We start from the raw sequence: 17950 nt of genomic DNA, 5'->3' as shown, positions 1-17950 counted from the left end.
GGAAAGCAGGAGAAATGAGTTTAGATTTTAAAAATCACTGACCCTTTTGACTATCTGATATCTATTAACCCTTCTCCCTCCCCAAATGCACAAACCCACATGTTGCATTAGAGGGAAAGCAATCCAATGTCAGTTGTGGGGGAGGGGGGGAAGAGGAGGGAGGAGGTAATGAGGGGGGAAAAGCAGGCTGCTAGACTGTCAGAGGTTTCCCAGACAGTTTCCCCGACCCCTGCCATACGGCACAGCTCTCCTCTCCTGGCAGCTCTGGTGTGCACAGCCCAACTGGCTCCTTGTCATTTCCCTCCAAACCCCTCCCTCAACCCCCAGTATCATCGTCTCCTTTATCACTCAGCCCCCAGTCTGCTCAGCTTTCTTGCTGGGTCTTCACTCCCTATCAGGTCCTCCCCGTCACTGGCCGTTTCATCAACTTTCACTAACCGTTGTTAGGGGAGAAAGCTCAGAAGCTGAAGTGAGAGAACCTGACCACTGCCAAATGGTTAGAGCAAAGAAGAATTTCTTGAATAACTATGTCAATGATTCCCCCCCTTTCTCATTAGCATAGAAATCTTGCCAAGTTTTCTTGTCCGTTTGAAGATGGAGGAAGAGCTGATGACACGTTGAGGGAACAAGCCTAGACTCAGTAGCTTAAGCAAAGGGTGATTAGCGTCAAAGGAGAGGAGGCCGGAGAGTTATGCACCCCTCCGATCCCTCAGAGGCAGAGGCAGGATGATGGGGTTGGAGAATGAGAAGTGGGGGCCGAGGAAAAGGGAGCAGGGCTCGTTATTACAGAACATTTTTGTTTCTAAAATGGAAAGAACGTGAATTCCCAGAACCCGCTTCTTCACCCGCCAACCGCCTTGCCTCCTGCAGCTGTCCAGCCCTCCGCTCCTGGCCCGGCGCAGGCCCGCCATTGCTCGCGGCAAAGCTTGGCGCTCCTGTGCGCGCCTCCGCGGACAAAGAGCTGGAGGCTGCGGGGCGCGGCCGCCGGCGGGGAGGGAGGGAGAGAGAAAGAGAGAGAGGACCCAGGCGCGCGCAGGGGGAATCCCTCCCGGGCTCTGACGTCACCGCAGCGCCGGCCAATGAGAAGCCGGAGAGGGGGATTCCCGCTCTGGCTGCCGCCCCGCCGGCTTTTTAAACCGTACCCTGGGGAAAGCTCGCTGGGAGCAGTGGGAGGAGTGGAGAAAAATGGGAGGTTAGGGGTGAAATATGATCGTCCTGGGGAACAAGACTCCAGAGGTTTGATGATTAAGCGTCAAGACTGGTTTAGACCTGGGGGGCAAAACCAAAAGCGGTCGAGGAGAGGCTACTCTCCAGCCAGGTAGGGCAAACTCCTCCAAAGATGGAGTGGAAACTTGAGCGCACCGCCCGGAGGAGGGTCCGGACCGAAGAAGAGATCCTATGGGTGAGTAACGCCCTTTTGTTTCCTCGCCCCAACTCCCTAAAGGGACTTCTTGTCGAAGGCACCGTTTATAATACCTGTTTAGGACCAAGAGGTAGTTCAAAACTCTAAATCCTGATTTTAATTTTGAGTTGTGTAATTTAGTTATATTCTGGGGGTGCCTGTTTTCTTTCAAAAAAAAAGTGAATGTAGTTTGACTAAGTAAGGATCTAGAAACATTCCACGCCTAATATTATGATTTTCCTAAACAGTTTCTATTCATATATGTTGTCTGTATTTTCAAAGGAGGAGGTCATGCGGGTGCTCGCCAGAGACATGAAACAGAAGAGAGGTCAAGATTCTCCCAAGGTGAGTGTCCAGGGCTTACTCCAGTTCTCTGTCTTGAATATGACCTCGAACAAACTAATTCTTGCTAAAGATATTTGCTGGAAGTATGAATTGGTCTGAAAATATGAAAAATTAAGAAAACCTCATACTATCACTAACTACAGTCTATATATTAAAGAGTATATATTAAAACATTTTTGTAAGAAACTGAAGATCTCTGACTGACAAATAATGGTAATCATTTTAATCTGAATGTTACATTCTAGTTTTTGCCTCTACAGCAAAAGATGAAGCTTGGATGTGTCAAGTAGGCAGTGCATCTTTAGATGGCTGTTATAATTTCATTTTAACAGTTGCTAGTTGCACTCCCCTCTGTTGCGTTCATAAGCTTGCCCCCCAAAGAAACTGAAATGGTGCTATCTTGTGGTCAAGAGCAGAAGTGGCATAATCTACGGCCCTTAGGTTAGTAATTTAACAGTTGATCCCTTGTAGTACTTTTTCACCTTGAAAGTCCGAACCCAAAGGCCTTTAATTTCTCTTGTAATCAGTGTAAATCATTATCATGATTCACCTTGCTCCTCTCTAGGCTAAATACATTCCTTCAGTCTTTACTTATAGATTTTAGTTTCAAAAGCATCACTAGTTTTATAGATTTTTTTCTAGACCTTCTTTAAATTTTTCTGTATTTAATTGGTGACACAATAAATTGAACACATAACTTTCAGAATGCAATGACTAATAGCCTTTGTAGCCAGAGAAAACAAACGACATTTGACTCCTAAAATTCCCTAAATACTTTAATATTTATTTTTCCCAAACAAAGCTGAAGATTTGTCTTGCCTACCTTTCGTATCACCATGGCTCCTAGATATTTGACTACCTGATAGAGACAACTGGTCTTTTCGTCAGTAAATAGAAGTAATGGGAAAAGCTACAGTTATGTATAACTTTGTTAATTCACTTGTATAGCAGTATCTGAGCCTTTAATTTGTAAAACCTAAGTGGAAGTATTTTGAAAGTTTTCTTTTTAAGTTTTTGAATAGATTAAAGAAAATATTGGTTTTATTTCTTATAGTATTTTTGGAGGAACAGGTTTTGCCTGTAAGTTTTCTTTAATGTGACTATTAAGATGAAAGTTCTGCCACTGTTTCATGTTACAAATTTAGCCTCAGTGACTTTATGGGCCATGAAAAGCAGCGGTGACCTGAATCAGGTAGGCAGTGTATTGTTAGCTGGCTGCTTTGGGTCAATTCAGCAGCCACGACTACCCTGCCACTTGCTTCTGGATAAATTCTTCTTGTTAACGAAGTACACTGGTTACCTGTGTGTGATGGGTTGGCAGTGTCTTGTTAGCTGGTTGAATATGTGAATGGCCCCAGCTAACTTGCAACTGCTATCTTATTGCATGTACAATGAACATCAGAGTATAATTAAATCTGTAAGTAATATGTGGGTATATTTGTGTGTATGTGTACTTTTTGCCATGAACCGGGTCACTCTTTACCATAATGCTTATTACTACTTTTCAGTTATAATACAACAAACAGCTTTATAATGCTGAAGAAACTACTCCAATTAATTATTTTAAAAATTTCAGGTAATATTCTGGAGTCTCTAATACTTGTAGACAGTATTAAAGTATTTGTGAAATTATATATTGATTTTAAATATAAAATTTAGAATATAATGACAATTTGGAATGGAAAACCTAAAATGTTTCCTCAAATTTTCAACTAAGTCTTTAGAATTCTTTCTGGATGATTAGTTTCTTAATTTGACATTACAGTAGGTCTCAATTACCATGTGTGTGTACAGCTAAAGGGAGAATTGAAGTAACTTTCCAGATGAGTCAGTCAACTAAAACATTTTCACTTGAATATCAAGAGAATTGGGGATTTGGGGGGTTAGGGGATGAGGCTGAATTGTTTGGAAGATTTGCCTTGAGTCTTCATTTTCTTTAAAATCACAGACTCATACAGTGTTTGGAAGAGAGCAAGATATTTAGTTTGTGAAGGGGGAGAACTGACCGCACAATATAATTTAAAATATTTTCTCATTCCCTTGGAGGCCATTTTGACTCATGGAGCCGTGTCAGGTGTGTGCTGGGTCCCAGACACACTGTGGTTGTATAAACATTTGCAGTAAGTTCATGGAGCTGACTTTGGTGGTCTGGTCAATTATTAACACCCTAAATGAGAAGTGAGAAATGTATCACATTCTCTACTGCATTGGACTATAAGTTATGGGTAAAATTAAATTCCTACCTTATTTAAATGTAAACATTTCTAGAACCATGGGTTAAAGAGATACCTATAATTTGATTCTTATGCATTTTGCTACTTTCAAACCTCATCCTCTTTTTGTTGTCTAGTATCATTCCATTTTCAGCATCTTTGTGCTTAAGTATTCCTTTAATGTAAATATTGTTTTCATCTTGTTTTTTTTAAGGTTAAATTTCAACATGTTATTTTCTGTAGAAAATCACTGATCTGTTGATAAAAATAAAACCTACTAAATTTAGAAGGCTTGTCCTTTGTGTTTTACTTTAAAAAATTTTTTTTAAAGAGCAAGACATAAAATGCCAACATTTATACTCAATAAACAGAATACATAGTTCAGTTCCTATTATTGAGATGATGAGAAAGGAAAGAAAGAATCGAGTGTAGTAAAGATAAACAAGGAGATCAGTGGGTAAGGGGGCGATTGAATGTTTAAATTCAAAAAGAAAACGTTTTCCTAAGAGTGAGGAGGAAAGAGAGGGATCCACACTTGGGATGTCAGAGGAAGAGAAGACGGAAGTGGGTTGAAAAAAAGAGGAGGAGGGAGGCAAAGCTGGTTGGAAGTATCTTCTCTGGGGGCAGCCACTGCTGTTCACTGGTGCGGGGGATGTAATTGCTTCCCATCACACCTTCTGGAAAATGTCTGAGTTTCTCAGTGCTCTTTAATGGCTCTCCCCCACCAGCCTCTGCCCCCAAAAGAGAATGCTTCCCTCGGCAAGGTGTGGCCGTAACCGTTCAGAGGGAGGAGGGAACAAGAAGAGTGGGAAGAAGCGTGATGTGTTAGTTTCTTGGTGTAACAGTTATTAGGATTTTATTATTCCCTGGGGAAGATGAAGTCAAGCTGAGGGATAAATACAGAGTGTCCCCATATTAGCTGTGCCCAAACATGACATTTTTCTTTCAAAGGAACACGTTAGCAGGAATACACATGATTTTGTACAGGGATCACCCAAGACCTTCCTGCTCATATCGGGAAGTCTTGAAACAGTTAGTATGTTTAAAGAAAATAAATGTAGAGAACTAGTTTTTGTTTTCTTTCTTAGACTTTGTCTCTCTCTCTCTCTCTATATATATATATTTTTTTTTTTCTTATTTTTTACTGGAGTGTTTTCCTACTTGAAATTACCTGCAGGCAATTCAGTTACGTCGTTAGATTATAGTGTGATTATACAGTTATAATGTTAGCAGCTTTTCATAATTCAGTATAACTGCATATACATCCACATTTATATATAACCTGTCAAAATAATATATTTGTAATAAAAATAAAGAGTATATGTGATATGTTTTTGCTTTAGATTTTTCTCTGTGGAGATCCTTATTACCATAAGTCTGGTTTTAAAAATTTTGTTGTGCTGGAGCCAGCTTGTCCTGGTCTGTGAGAATTGATTGTTAAATTTTCAGAAATTTTACAAGCCAGTTATCAAACCGTTAGTAGATTAAAATTGACCATGTGGGAGTATTCACACCATAGACATTGCAAATGCTGCAAACTGGGACTCCTCCTCCAGAGATTTGGTTGTTAAACATTTACCAGTCATCACTATATATATGCTATACATACTAGAGTTATTAAGAATTATGTATATGTACATATATACATACTATAGGTATGCTATAATTAGTACGCAATTTCAAAAATGAAGTACAATTTTTAGGGAATATTTTAGGCAAATTCATATTTATTCCACTCTCCAACACTCTGTATTTTTACATCTGCCATAAGATGATGATCAGGAGTTAGTAGGAAGTACTCCTCTCCACTTCCCAAATAAAACAAACAAAAACAAACTTTGTCAATGAATTATTAACCACAGTTAAAAGCATTTGATTTTGTCCCTTTCCTTTGTCAGGAGGACAACTGCTGAATACTCTTTTATGGGATGCCTACTATTTTTGTTATACTTCTCAGTTCAGGCAGCTCATAGCAGTTTATGTCCCAGACTTTTTGATGCTGAGATAGAGAAGGTATTGTGCTCAGTTCAAGAAAAATGCATTTTTTTTTTCCTCTGTGTGTTTGCCTGATGGTATTCATATGAGACATTTGAGGTCTGGGTGGCAACACATCAGCAAATGGCTCTCCTCCCTTTTATCACACATAGCCTGTTACAGAACCCTGAATGGACACCTGTATGACACACTTTCAAATACCTACCTGCCTTCCCTGCATACTCAGAGGGGCAAGAGGAGAGAATCAAGCCTAACCTAGTAGAGATTATAGGTTGAATAAGGCAACCAAGTTTGGAGATATCTAAGTGAAAAACCCACTTTTTATGGCTTTGGAGAGAACTAGTGATTTGGGGCAGGATGGACATCTCAGCTGCATTCTCTGGGACAGTCCTGGTCGTCCCCCAGCTCATTACCCTCTGTCTGGCAGTGGGGTGTCTACGTAACCTCTGTGGTGCTGGCAGATACACTTCTGCTCACACCCTGATTGTGAGCACATAAACACCCCAGCCGTCCTGGAGCACTGATATGAACTCCTGGAAGTCGTAAGTGGGAGTAAACAGCAAGAGTGTTCCAGAAGCAACACTTGGAAGGATTATCCTAAATAACATTTTGCTTAGAGGCCCAGAATTCAAATTGCTAACAGGCTTTTTGGGGGCAAGCTTGCAAAAGACAGATAGACTACTGAGGTGGCTTCCATTTCTTCAACAACAATCCAGGTTAGTACTGATTCCTGATCACTTGAAAGACCTTGGGAACTTGGAAGGGGCTTTTTGTTCACTTTGACCCCACCCCCAATTTATAGGTGAGGAAACTGAAAAGTAGTCGAGCTTGGCCCAAGGCCCTGCCGCTGGTGAGAGGTAGAAGCAGGCTTTGCTCACACAGTGACCACCGTTCTTTTTTTTTTTTATGTCTTTTTTATTGTGGTAAAAGTCACATAATATAAAACATACTATTTTAACCATATTGACTGCTATTCTTTTTTTGTTTGTTTGTTTTGTTTTGTTTTGTGGTACACGGGCCTCTCACTGTTGTGGCCTCTCCCGTTGTGGAGCACAGGCTCTGGACGCGTGGGCTCAGAGGCCACGGCTCACGGGCCCAGCTGCTCCGCGGCATGTGGGATCTTCCCGGACCGGGGCACGAACCCGTGTCCCCTGCATCGGCAGGCGGAATCTCAATCACTGCGCCACCAGGGAAGCCCCTGGGAAGCCCCTTGACTGCTATTCTTGAGGTGCCTCTGCACATCCTCTTGACCTGAGGGGAACCACACCTCCGCCCCCATCAGCTTACTAAATACATTCAGAGCTGTAGGTTGGACATATATGTTGAAGTAGAAGGTATTCTGGGAAATACATTTGATTTTTTTAAGAACTTTAAACACTTTTGCAGAATTATTTACTGAGGTGGCACTACTGATTTCACCATAAAAAAACACTTCACTTTCACTCATCAGGTCAGAATTGGAGAGCCAATTCACAGTTATTTAGATTGGGTCTTCCTTCTTAGCCAAATTCTACATGACTGTTTTTTCACATTGTTTTTTGGCTCCAGTATTCCTGTTTAATTCCTTTATGAAATGAATATATATTTCATGGGGCAATAATTAACCTTCACCAACTTGGCAGGTTGCTTTTTTCCAATAATTAGAAGGCTGACAAAACATAAAGATCAGGACTTTGGTAGAAAAGGTATGTTGTAACTCTATCAAAAGGCTCAGTGATTGCTGATGTTTCTAAGACTCATGTAGTTGGAATCACTCCCTTTTCTTTGTTAAGAGTTTTGACTGTTTGCAGTTGATTCTTCTTACTACAGCCATGAGAATGATGCAGCATTGAATTCTTTCCAAATGGCTAATCTAGTCTGACTAGATTAGCAACCAAAATTAACCTGTAAGGAACCTATAAGGAATTAACCTGTAAAGAATTAACCAAAACCTGTAAGGAATTAACCTGTAAGGAATTTATCAAAATTAACCTGAAGGGGAATCAAGCTGAATGATCATATACTCATGGCTTTTTTCTTACACTTGGGATTTTCACTCAAAAATACAGACTGACTCAAGTGTTAATATTCTAATTATGGAATTTGAGTTGCTTCTAGAAAATAATAAATATTGAGAAAGAGGAAGGCTTTTTCAAATGTTGTGATAATATCATTTATAAGTGACTATTTGGCCAGGTGTAGTAAAACATACCATGAACCTGTACTTAAAAAAATAACCCCCAAAACCCCAAAATCCTGTACCTGAAACAGATAAAAATACATAAGAATTAGAATCTATATTTCAACATTTTCAATGTTTATTTTGCTTTTTATTACATAAAAATAATCATTTATAATTAGTTACTCTGGAAATGTCACACAGTGTCTTGAATTCAAACAGTGGTCTAGTGTGTTGGCATTTCCATCAAGAATGATACTAGAAAATGTCAAGTCAGACAATAGGATATTGAAGCACATTGGTGACTGTATTCTGAATTATTTAGTGTGGTCAGATGAAGTATTTAATATATTTCATTTAGAGTCTTTGTCTACTCTTCATTTTTGCTTTAGGTAACATCTCTGTTGTGGGGACATTCACTACCAGTCACTGACAAGATAACATAAAAGGAAAGTCATCCTTCAGTGCCACATTTAATTGTCAGAGTATTTAAAATGGGATCAAACCCTCATGGAGACATTTCTGTATTCTGACTATTGCCTTAGAATGATTCAATGGCATTTTCATAGATCCTCTTTCTTTTTTATGATCATTTGTCTAATCAGAGCTGCTATCTCAGGCCTGATGATTTCAATGGGTTCCTCTGGCCTCCAAGATTTCACAACTTGACCTTCAGGGTTGACCAGATACTTCCAGAAATTCCATCTTGGTTCCTTGTTTGACGAATCTAAAATATCAGAATATATTTTCATGAGTAAATTCTTTGTCAAGATTTTCATTTTTGTTAGTATCTGCATAAATTACAACTTTAGAATCAAGTTCTAGGATTGTCATCATTTCAAAAACCAAACTAAACAAAAAGCAAAACACCCAAACAAAACAACTCAAAGTTTGTGTAACCAGATTTCTATATACTTGGTGACTTCACTGATGATTCTACTGACCTAGAATCAAGAAATGAAATAAATTAGTTTATTTTAGATTTGTTGATCTCCACCACAAAAAATTTACCCTGTCACTAGCTGAAAACTTTCAGTTTCTTAACATTTTTTTTAAGATAAAGTGATGTTCTAAATGTCTTTGGTAATAGGAATGTATGGATTACTTTTTGTAGTAAATATATATGTTTTTAATATTGTTGCATATTATATAGTAAGGAATTCTAAATAATTGTAGATATCCTTTGATACATCTTAATTTAGGTAAGAGATGTAGAAGTTTTTTTCTATTATATCATACAGGATTTGTGTGCATTATTATTGACTAACATGAGAAAAACTATAATTATTATGTGCCTAGTAATGTATGCTCAGTGCTTTAAATGGATCCTCTCCTTTAATCTTTACAGCAACCCTGTAAACATTGGATATTATTATTATCCCCATTTTGCAGATGAGAAAAATGGAGGCCTGGACTCACAGTCACATGCTAGTGAGTGGTAGAGCCTGGATTGATATCTAGACCTTCCTATTTGCAGAGCTTGTGCTGTTAAAATAGGGGACATTGCAAAGCAAACAGATTTTAGGAGGAAGATGACAAATTCATTTTTGTACACAAGGAGATTCAGGTTATGTGGGACACCCAATCAGAGGAGGCTTTGTAGCTTAAGAGCAAGAGCTCACCCAGGTTAAGGAGAGCCCATGTGGATGTGGCAGAATCCTGAGGATCAGTAGAGTTAAGGGTGGAGGAAAAGAGGAACCTGCAAGGGAGGAAGAGAAGGGGCCAGAGTAGAAGTCACAGGCAGCGAGACCCACCAGGCTCAGGAGAGTTATGGAGTGAGAGGCCAAACACAGTGATCTAAGAAGGAAGCAGAGACAGGGAAGTGGAGAAAACAAATGTTAACTATCCTTTCAAAAACGTCGCTGATGAGGTAGGTAGAAGGAACACACTGCCTAGAGTTTTTAAAATTCAGGGCTACTTTGCTTTATGCTGGGGAAAGAACAAATGCGGGAGCACAGGTTAAAAATAATGAATGAAAAGTAGCCTAATATTTACTTATACGTGTTTTATTTTGTGTACTGTGCCAAGCATTTACACTGGTTATTTCATTATTAATAGTGTTGCTGATTAGCTCAAACATCAGTGACTTGGTATGAACATCATCTTATTAACTAAAGCCTTCTTAAAATCGCTTTGAAAAATAGCCATTTTCTATGATGGAAAATGTGTTTTTAAAGATAATGTCCATCAGGGCAGGGCTCTCTCTAGTCAGTGTAACATCTTCGTGTGAATTAGAAAAAGATATCCTTCCAGGTGGGGACAGTCCCTCGGTACATACCTTGCACTCGTCTGTGTTTCAGCCCCCGTTTGCCTCCTTACTCCTGTTTAGTGAACAACCTGTACACCTGTACAGAGCCATCTTGTTTGTGAGTGCATGATCAGGTACTGTCCATTGTGGCCAGTTTTCAAAGATCTAATTTTCATTTGGCCGTCAACTCATAATCTTTGTCTCTGGAGCTTCATCTAACTTTAGTGAAACCTTAAATCACTGTTACCTTTTTGATTACACAGGGTAAGTGGAGTTTCAGAAGCTTTTTTAGTGACAAAGGGGAAGAACCTAGGAGCTATTGTGCCCAAGTATTTGGCTGCTGTAATTGAGAGGTGATTACAGGGCACATGCTCTGGCTTTTTTTCCCCTGTGCACCCTGGAAATAAAAGGAATGAAGACCTCACTCTAGTTACTATTCATGGAGTTAGGCATTATATTGACTTTCCCTAGAAACTGAATATAATGTTTTTGGATGATTCTGATTTCATACTTAAAAGAAATATTATAGAACATCATTAGCTGGTTTGTTTGATTGGAAGCTTGATTGCCTGGCTAAGGTCATGGTTTTAGCAAAACTCAAATTACCCACAGTGAAAATGACTGAGGCTGTCATCTATATAAGTTAGATGAGAGGACATTAGCTGAGTGTCCTTTAGAATAGTGTCTGCCACAGTGTAAGCTGTATGTGAATAAGTACTTTACTTTTATTATTAACACACTTAATCCTCCAGGCAATCTTAGGGGGTAGATACTATTGATAACATCAATTTACAAATGAGGAAACAGGCACAGAGAAATTATGTGCCTGATGTCACCGAGCAAAAGTAAAAGAGCAGGGGTTTCAACACAGACTGGGGCCAAAGTTTAGCTTTTAGTCACTATACTGCACCACGTTTACGCTGGAAAATCTTTAAATAGGTTTCTGTAGCTAGCTTAATTACAGAGATAGCCTAACACTACCCTCCTCCCCAAAAAATCAAGATATATTGTTTTGAATTTTACCAAAAACCACCTGGCAAACAGATATTATTCACCCTTGAGGATAATATCTTAGATAAGTAAGGCAACATGAAATTAACCACAAAGATAAGTTCAACTAATAATGCTCAGCAATATTGATGTGGGATGTATAGCTTTAATATTGGGGAGGGATATTTGCCCACATGCTAGTTAAATGAGAATTGAAATATTTCGTGAAAATAGCCATGACCACACTTAAAGTAAATTCTTCAGGAAAATGATCATAAAAATAAAATACATTGGAGTAGATTTATTTTGCCATCCAAGAAGTTAAAACATTGATTTCAGGGAAGCATAACTTCTAGAAAGTCACAAAGGATGAGAATCTAGCTCTTTGATAGTTTTATAAAACTTTCCCACTAAAACATTTCAAATGAATGTATTGTCCTTGTATATTTGTTTTAAAAATGAAAAGCAATTAAAAACATTAAATTGGTGAGGCAAGGTAGATATTTACCAACAAGAAATCTAAATGCAGGTTCTGCTTCAGGTCCTAGAATCTTAATCTTGTGGAAGATGGGGAATGTTACTCCGAAGTTATTTCTTGCAAAAGATACTACTTCCTTGCTTGGGCGGGGCTCCGATTCTCCAAACTGATTGCATGGAAAAGCCAAGACGCTGAAGTGGAATGGTCCAAACTCTTTGTGCAGTTCCTGCAGTGCTAAGTAATTTCTGTCTGTGAGTTGGCAGTCACTAGCCACGTTTACAACTAGTGCAACCTCCCGGAAAAAGAAAAAAATCCAACCGGAAAGTGAAGCAAATAAAAGATTAAAAAAAATATTTGCAAGTAGTTAAAATCCTAAACCATTTTGGAGGAATACAACCTTTGATAGATGGTTATCTCATATTTTTAGATATACCCAATTCTGCTGAAAATCATAACGCGGATGCATGAGTTAAAACTCTGAAAAATCACGACCATTGAAAAAGTCCTATGTACTCAACTAAAGTATTTTTTTAAATAAAAGATAAAATATGATTATTGATAGAGTGCTTTTTAATGTTGTTAGATTATGGAATTAATACTTTCATATTCGCATTATATGGAATACTCCATATTCACATTACTAACTCTAAGAATTTCCTAAGCAACTTAAAGTATTAATCCAGCACTTAAAGCAAACAGTTAACATAATCAGTTATCAATTAGAAGTATATAAACTGAGAACTCTGATGGCTAAAGTGATATACTAATAACATTACTTTGAAGACTAAATTATAATATGACCGTTTAACAGTGAAAAATGGACTATTAAGAGAATAAGCAGAGAACACAGACAAACAACAGAAATAAAAATCAGAAGATGCAACTTACTTTGCCTTTAAACTTTTCCAGAGAAACCGTTCTTCCATTTGCATCTTTCACTTCAAATGTATAAAAGCTGTTGATTTTAGGTTTTAGGAATTTTAGTTGTAGAAGAAATAACATTACTGTACATAGAACCATAGACAGCAAAACTGCAAATACCTTTGCTTTGGGCCCTGAACATCTCAGAGGGTAGGCTGTGAGAGGCTCCATTTTGGATGATTCTAGAGGGAAGTCTCAGCAGGCTGGAATTCAAGGAGGAGCTGAAACTTGAAACCAGCCTAGGGTAACGGAAAGTCAGGAAGGACATACTAGCTCCTCTCACTGCTGAGGAATAGAAAGACCTTTCTCAGATTGAGAATGGAGTGAAACTCCTGAATGAAGTAAAAAGCTCAAAAGAATATCAATGTATATATGATGTCAGTTGCAATTTTTGCTTGAAAAATCAGGACATTTTTGGTAGCTCTTTAATATCGACCCAACAAAGAAAATATTTCACCAGAAGATGGTGCCCTTGTAACTTGAAAGCTGTGAGGTGCTCCCAGCAATTGACTGGATGTAGGGAATTGGATGTATAATACCCAGGAATAGTTCAGAGTGTCAATTAAATTGGTCTATTAGTATGACACATGATCTATAGGAATTTAATTTATATGTGTATATATAATGCATATGGCTTAAGCATGCTATATGAGTTCAAGGAATTTATAGTGGAAAGGGCAGTGAAATTTCTGAAAAGGCTACTCGCTATGACCTCATCTAGCTAAGGCAATGCCAGGTGAATATAGTAAAAATAAATAGATTAAAAACTATGATGGCTCTAAAAAAAACTTTCCTCTATCATAAAGCAAGCTATAGTTCAGTATTTTTCAAATTTTTGATTATGATGCATAGTAAGAAATTCACTTTACAATATAGCTCAGTACATAGACAGGTGTAACTGAGAAGTTTCATTAAATGATACTTCCCTTTTGAACTGCGTTGCACCCTGGTCTATTGCATTTTTAAAACAGCCTGGTTCTGAACCATGAAAATGATTTCAAGGTTCACCAATGGGCTGCAAACTGTAGATAGAAAAATACTGAACTGTATAATAAAGCAGGACTTTAATAAATAAGATATTTCTACACTAAAGGCAAAAACACTCCATCCCCCATCCTACTTGGGTGCATCATCTAGTTGCTTATTATCTTCATCTTTTTCTGTGGCTGTCACTTTCTACAGGAGGCCTAACTTTGTTGAAAACTTTAGGGGCAGATATGGAAAGGGAATTGAGGGCTGCATATCCTGAAATCCATGGTTCCTTTAGCCACCTTAGAAAATGCCCTGTTTAGGGCACACAGCCAGTTTCTTTTTTTTTTTTAACATCTTTATTGGAGTATAATTGCTTTACAATGACGCATTAGTTTCTGCTTTATAACAAAGTGAATCAGCTATACATTTACATATATCTCTATATCTCCTCCCTCTTGCATCTCCCTGCCACCCCCCCATCCCACCCCTCTAGGTGGTCACAAAACACCAAGCTGATCTCCCTGTGCTATGAGGCTGCTTCCCACTAGCTAACGATTTTACATTTGGTAGTGTTTATATGTCCATGCCACTCTCTCACTTTTCCCAGCATACCCTTCCCCCTCCCCGTGTCCTCAAGTCCATTCTCTAGTAGGTCTGTGTCTTTATTCCCGACCTGCCTCTAGGTTCTTCATAACCATTTGTGTTTTTTTTAGATTCCATATATATATGTTAGCATACGGTACTTGTTTTTCTCTTTCTGACTTACTTCACTCTGTATGACAGACTCTAGGTCCACCAACCTCACTACAAATAACTCAGTTTCATTTCTTTTTATGGCTGAGTAATATTCCATTGCATATATGTGCCACATCTTCTTTATCCATTCATCTGTCAATGGGCACTTAGGTTGCTTCCATGTCCTGGCTATTGTAAATAGAGCTGCAATGAACATTGTGGTACATGACTCTTTTTGAATTATGGTTTTCTCAGGGTATATGCTCAGTAGAGGGGTTGCTGGGTCGTATGGTAGTTCTATTTTTAGTTTTTAAAGGAACCTCCATACTGTTCTCCACAGTGGCTGTATCAATTTACATTCCCACCAACAGTGCAAGAGGGTTCCCTTTTCTCCACACCCTCTTAAGCATTTATTGTTTGTAGATTTTTTGATGATGGCCATTCTGACTGGTGTGAGGTGATACCTCATTGTAGTTTTTTTTTTTTTTTTTTTCGATATGCAGGCCTCTCATTGTTGTGGCCTCTCCCATTGCAGAGCACAGCCTCCAGACGTGCAGGCTCAGCGGCCATGGCTCACAGGCCCAGCAGCTCCACGGCATGTGGGATCTTCCTGGACCGGGGCACAAGCCTGTGTCCCCTGCATCGGCAGGCGGCCTCTCAACCACTGCGCCACCAGGGAAGCTCCTCACTGTAGTTTTGATTTGCAGTTCTCTAATGATTAGTGATGTTGAGCATCTTTTCATGTGTTTGTTGATGATCTGTATATCTTTTCTGGAGAAATGTCTATTTAGGTCTTCTGCCCATTTTTGGATTGGCTTGTTTTTTTGATACTGAGCTGCAGGAGCTGCTTGTATATTCTGGAGATTAATCCTTTGTCAGTTGCTTCATTTGCAAATATTTTCTCCCATTCTGAGGGTTGTCTTTTTGTCTTGTTTATGGTTTCCTTTGCTGTGCAAAAGCTTTTAAGTTTCATTAGGTCCCATTTGCTTATTTTTATTTGCATTTCTCTAGGAGGTGGGTAAAAAATGATCTTGCTGTGATTTATGTCATGGAATGTTCTGCCTATGTTTTCCTCTAAGAGTTTGATAGTGTCTGGCCTTACATTTAGGTCTTTAATCCATTTTGAGTTTATTTTTGTGTATGGTGTTAGGGAGTGTTCTAATTTCATTCTTTTACATGTAGCTGTCCAGTTTTCCCAGCACCACTTATTGAAGAGGCTGTCTGTTCTCCATTGTATATTCTTGCTTCCTTTATGAAAAATAAGGTGACCATATGTGTGTGAGTTTATCTCTGGGCTTTCTATCCTGTTCCATTGATCTATATTTCTGTTTTTGTGCCAGTACCATACTGTCTTGATTACTGTAGCTTTGTAGTATATAGTCTGAAGTCCAGGAGCCTGATTCCTCCAGCTCCGTTTTTCTTTCTCCAGATTGCTTTGGCTATTCGGGGTCTTTTGTGTTTCCATACGAATTGTGAAATTTTTTGTTCTAGGACACATAGCAGGTTTTGAATGAAGATACTTTGTTCCACTAGGGCCTGACTGTTGGTGTTGTGGTAAGTTTCCAGAAAGTGCTAGAAAAGTGCACAGAATGATTTGAGAAGCTGTGAGAGTCCTTTCCCATCATCGTTAGGTATTTGGAGCTTTAGAGGACACGCTAAGGAGGCTGTCAGCCCTGCTCTGGTCCCTGCTCCTGGGGTATGTGTTTGGAGGTAGCTGAACAAAGCCCACAGCTTAAGCACATAAACCTGTCAGAGCACATAAACTATTTCACTCCCACTCTTCGGACCTGGTAAGAATGGATACAAAAGAAAACTATTCTCTTGTAAATATAATTTCTAGTAAAAACTAGAAATACAAATACTAATACAAAATGTATTATATCACTTCTTAACTGTGATAACTTTACTTTGGAGCTCTCTAGCTGAGTTATTGAAAGAGTCAAAGTGCCTGTGTTTATATTACCTCCGAACACTGCTATGTAGCTTAAATTCTCTGCCCTTGCTCCTCCAGGTCAGGTCCTTGTCTGCAGCACTGCCATCACCTGGGTGCTTGTTAGAAACACAGCCTTCCAGGCCCCATCCCAGCCTTTTTTGAATCAAAATCTGCATTTTTACAAGATCCCCTCATGACTCAAATGCACATTTAAGTCTGAGAAACTTTGGACCTCAATTTTTTTCTGGTTTGCAGAGCAATAAGCTTCTTTGGTTTCCCTTTATCTTCCACAGTAGATGTGTTTCATGTCTCTGTGTCTACACTAGCTACTTTAACTCCGCAGGCTGTTTAAGCAAATAGCTTTAAAAGTTAATTCATAGAACCTGTTGTAATTTGAACCATGTAAACTCATTCCATTATAACTGTGCTTTGAGGGAGGAGACAGAGGGATAACTCTGGAAGGGATGCTGACTGACCATCTCCCAGGCAGGACTCCATAGGGTAATATTATTTTGATAAACTCATTACGTTAGCTTCTAGTCCATTGTTTTCTAAGAATCTCCCATTGAGTGATCCAGAGCTGAAAGGACTTGAGAAGGCCAGTATTATGCTGTATGAATTTACAAGAGATTGCTGTATAAGCCAGCATGCCAGTTTTTACAACCAGAAATAAAACAATTGTGCAGACCTGATGTTTCCTGTTCGTTTGACCAGAAAATTCACTCTATATGAAAACTACTTGGAAAGCTTAAGTAAGTCTCTTGTCAAGGACAAAATCAGATCAGAGCCAGTTTGTTAATTTTATAATTCTTAAGGCTTAGGAGCATGAGATATAAATATAAACATATGTGTATATATATATCTATGATATCTAACTATCCATACAGGCCCATTAACCAAACATTTAAGAGAGTAGTTTGGAGAACACCCACCCTAGACAGTAATGACCACAGATAGATTTTGGACCTTGCTGGAGTCTTTCTCTGTATATATTTGATTTCATATCTTTCAGCTTTCTGGGGATCGTCATCATTGCTTACATGTTCTGTCTATACTAAGACCATCCTCAGATTATAAATAAATCCACATTGCAAATTTCTCTGCTTAGGGGATCATATGTTAGAAAACCCACCAGTTCTCTTTCAGAAGCTCTAGGAAGGCTTCCTAAAGGCGGGGAAGACATTGATGAGGTTGAAGGTCAAGGTTAAGGGAAGCTACTGGGTCAAAAATGGGATAAAGCAGTGGACTCAGTCAACCAACTAAGGCACTGCAGAAGATACAATAAAGTGTAAGTGATGGAAGCAGCCTCACACAAGTATGAAATCAAGTTTGGAGATAAAACACACATGAAGCAAGGGCAGCAAATAACCAAGTGCTAAAGAAATGACATGTTGGTAAGAGCTTTGTACTACCCATGATTCTAAATAAATAACATGTTTGTAGAAAGCTATTTTAAATATTTAATATATAAATATGCATATATTTATATTACAGGGCATCAAGTGTAGTATAAAGCTCTTTACAGACATTATGTAACAATTCTTTGAAATATGAAGAAGT

The 17950-nt window shown here is 38.7% G+C and overlaps 2 protein-coding genes across 4 annotated transcripts in view; one reads left to right on the top strand and one right to left on the bottom strand.

Annotated features, from left to right (window-relative positions):
• Positions 1-1339: 1339 nt before the first annotated feature.
• Positions 1340-17950, top strand: part of CDC20B (cell division cycle 20B) — a gene marked incomplete at both ends in the record, with an annotated part of 61458 nt that continues 44847 nt past the window's right edge. The window contains 2 exons of the mRNA XM_081232395.1: positions 1340-1402; positions 1685-1747. Coding sequence (XP_081088521.1) covers positions 1340-1402; positions 1685-1747 — 126 coding nt within the window. The remainder of the gene's footprint in view (positions 1403-1684; positions 1748-17950) is intronic.
• On the bottom strand, positions 8231-12942 carry GPX8 (glutathione peroxidase 8 (putative)). Of its 3 annotated transcripts, none has more exons than XM_081232396.1 (3): positions 12718-12942; positions 11860-12121; positions 8231-8840 (listed from the first exon to the last, which is right to left on the bottom strand). In XM_081232396.1, exons 1-3 carry the CDS (start codon positions 12919-12921, stop codon positions 8677-8679), a joined length of 630 nt encoding a protein of 209 aa, XP_081088522.1. In that variant the 5' UTR covers positions 12922-12942; the 3' UTR covers positions 8231-8676. The 3 variants fall into 3 exon arrangements, with proteins under 3 accessions (XP_081088522.1, XP_081088523.1, XP_081088524.1); XM_081232397.1 differs by having other exon boundaries at positions 12871-12942; XM_081232398.1 differs by lacking the exon at positions 11860-12121.

Source organism: Mesoplodon bidens (genome assembly GCF_964165515.1).
Source record: "Mesoplodon bidens genome assembly, chromosome: 4".
Classification (NCBI taxonomy): domain Eukaryota; kingdom Metazoa; phylum Chordata; class Mammalia; order Artiodactyla; family Ziphiidae; genus Mesoplodon; species Mesoplodon bidens.
Note: the sequence above shows the minus strand (reverse complement) of the source record. Positions and strands in the feature narration are given on the sequence as shown.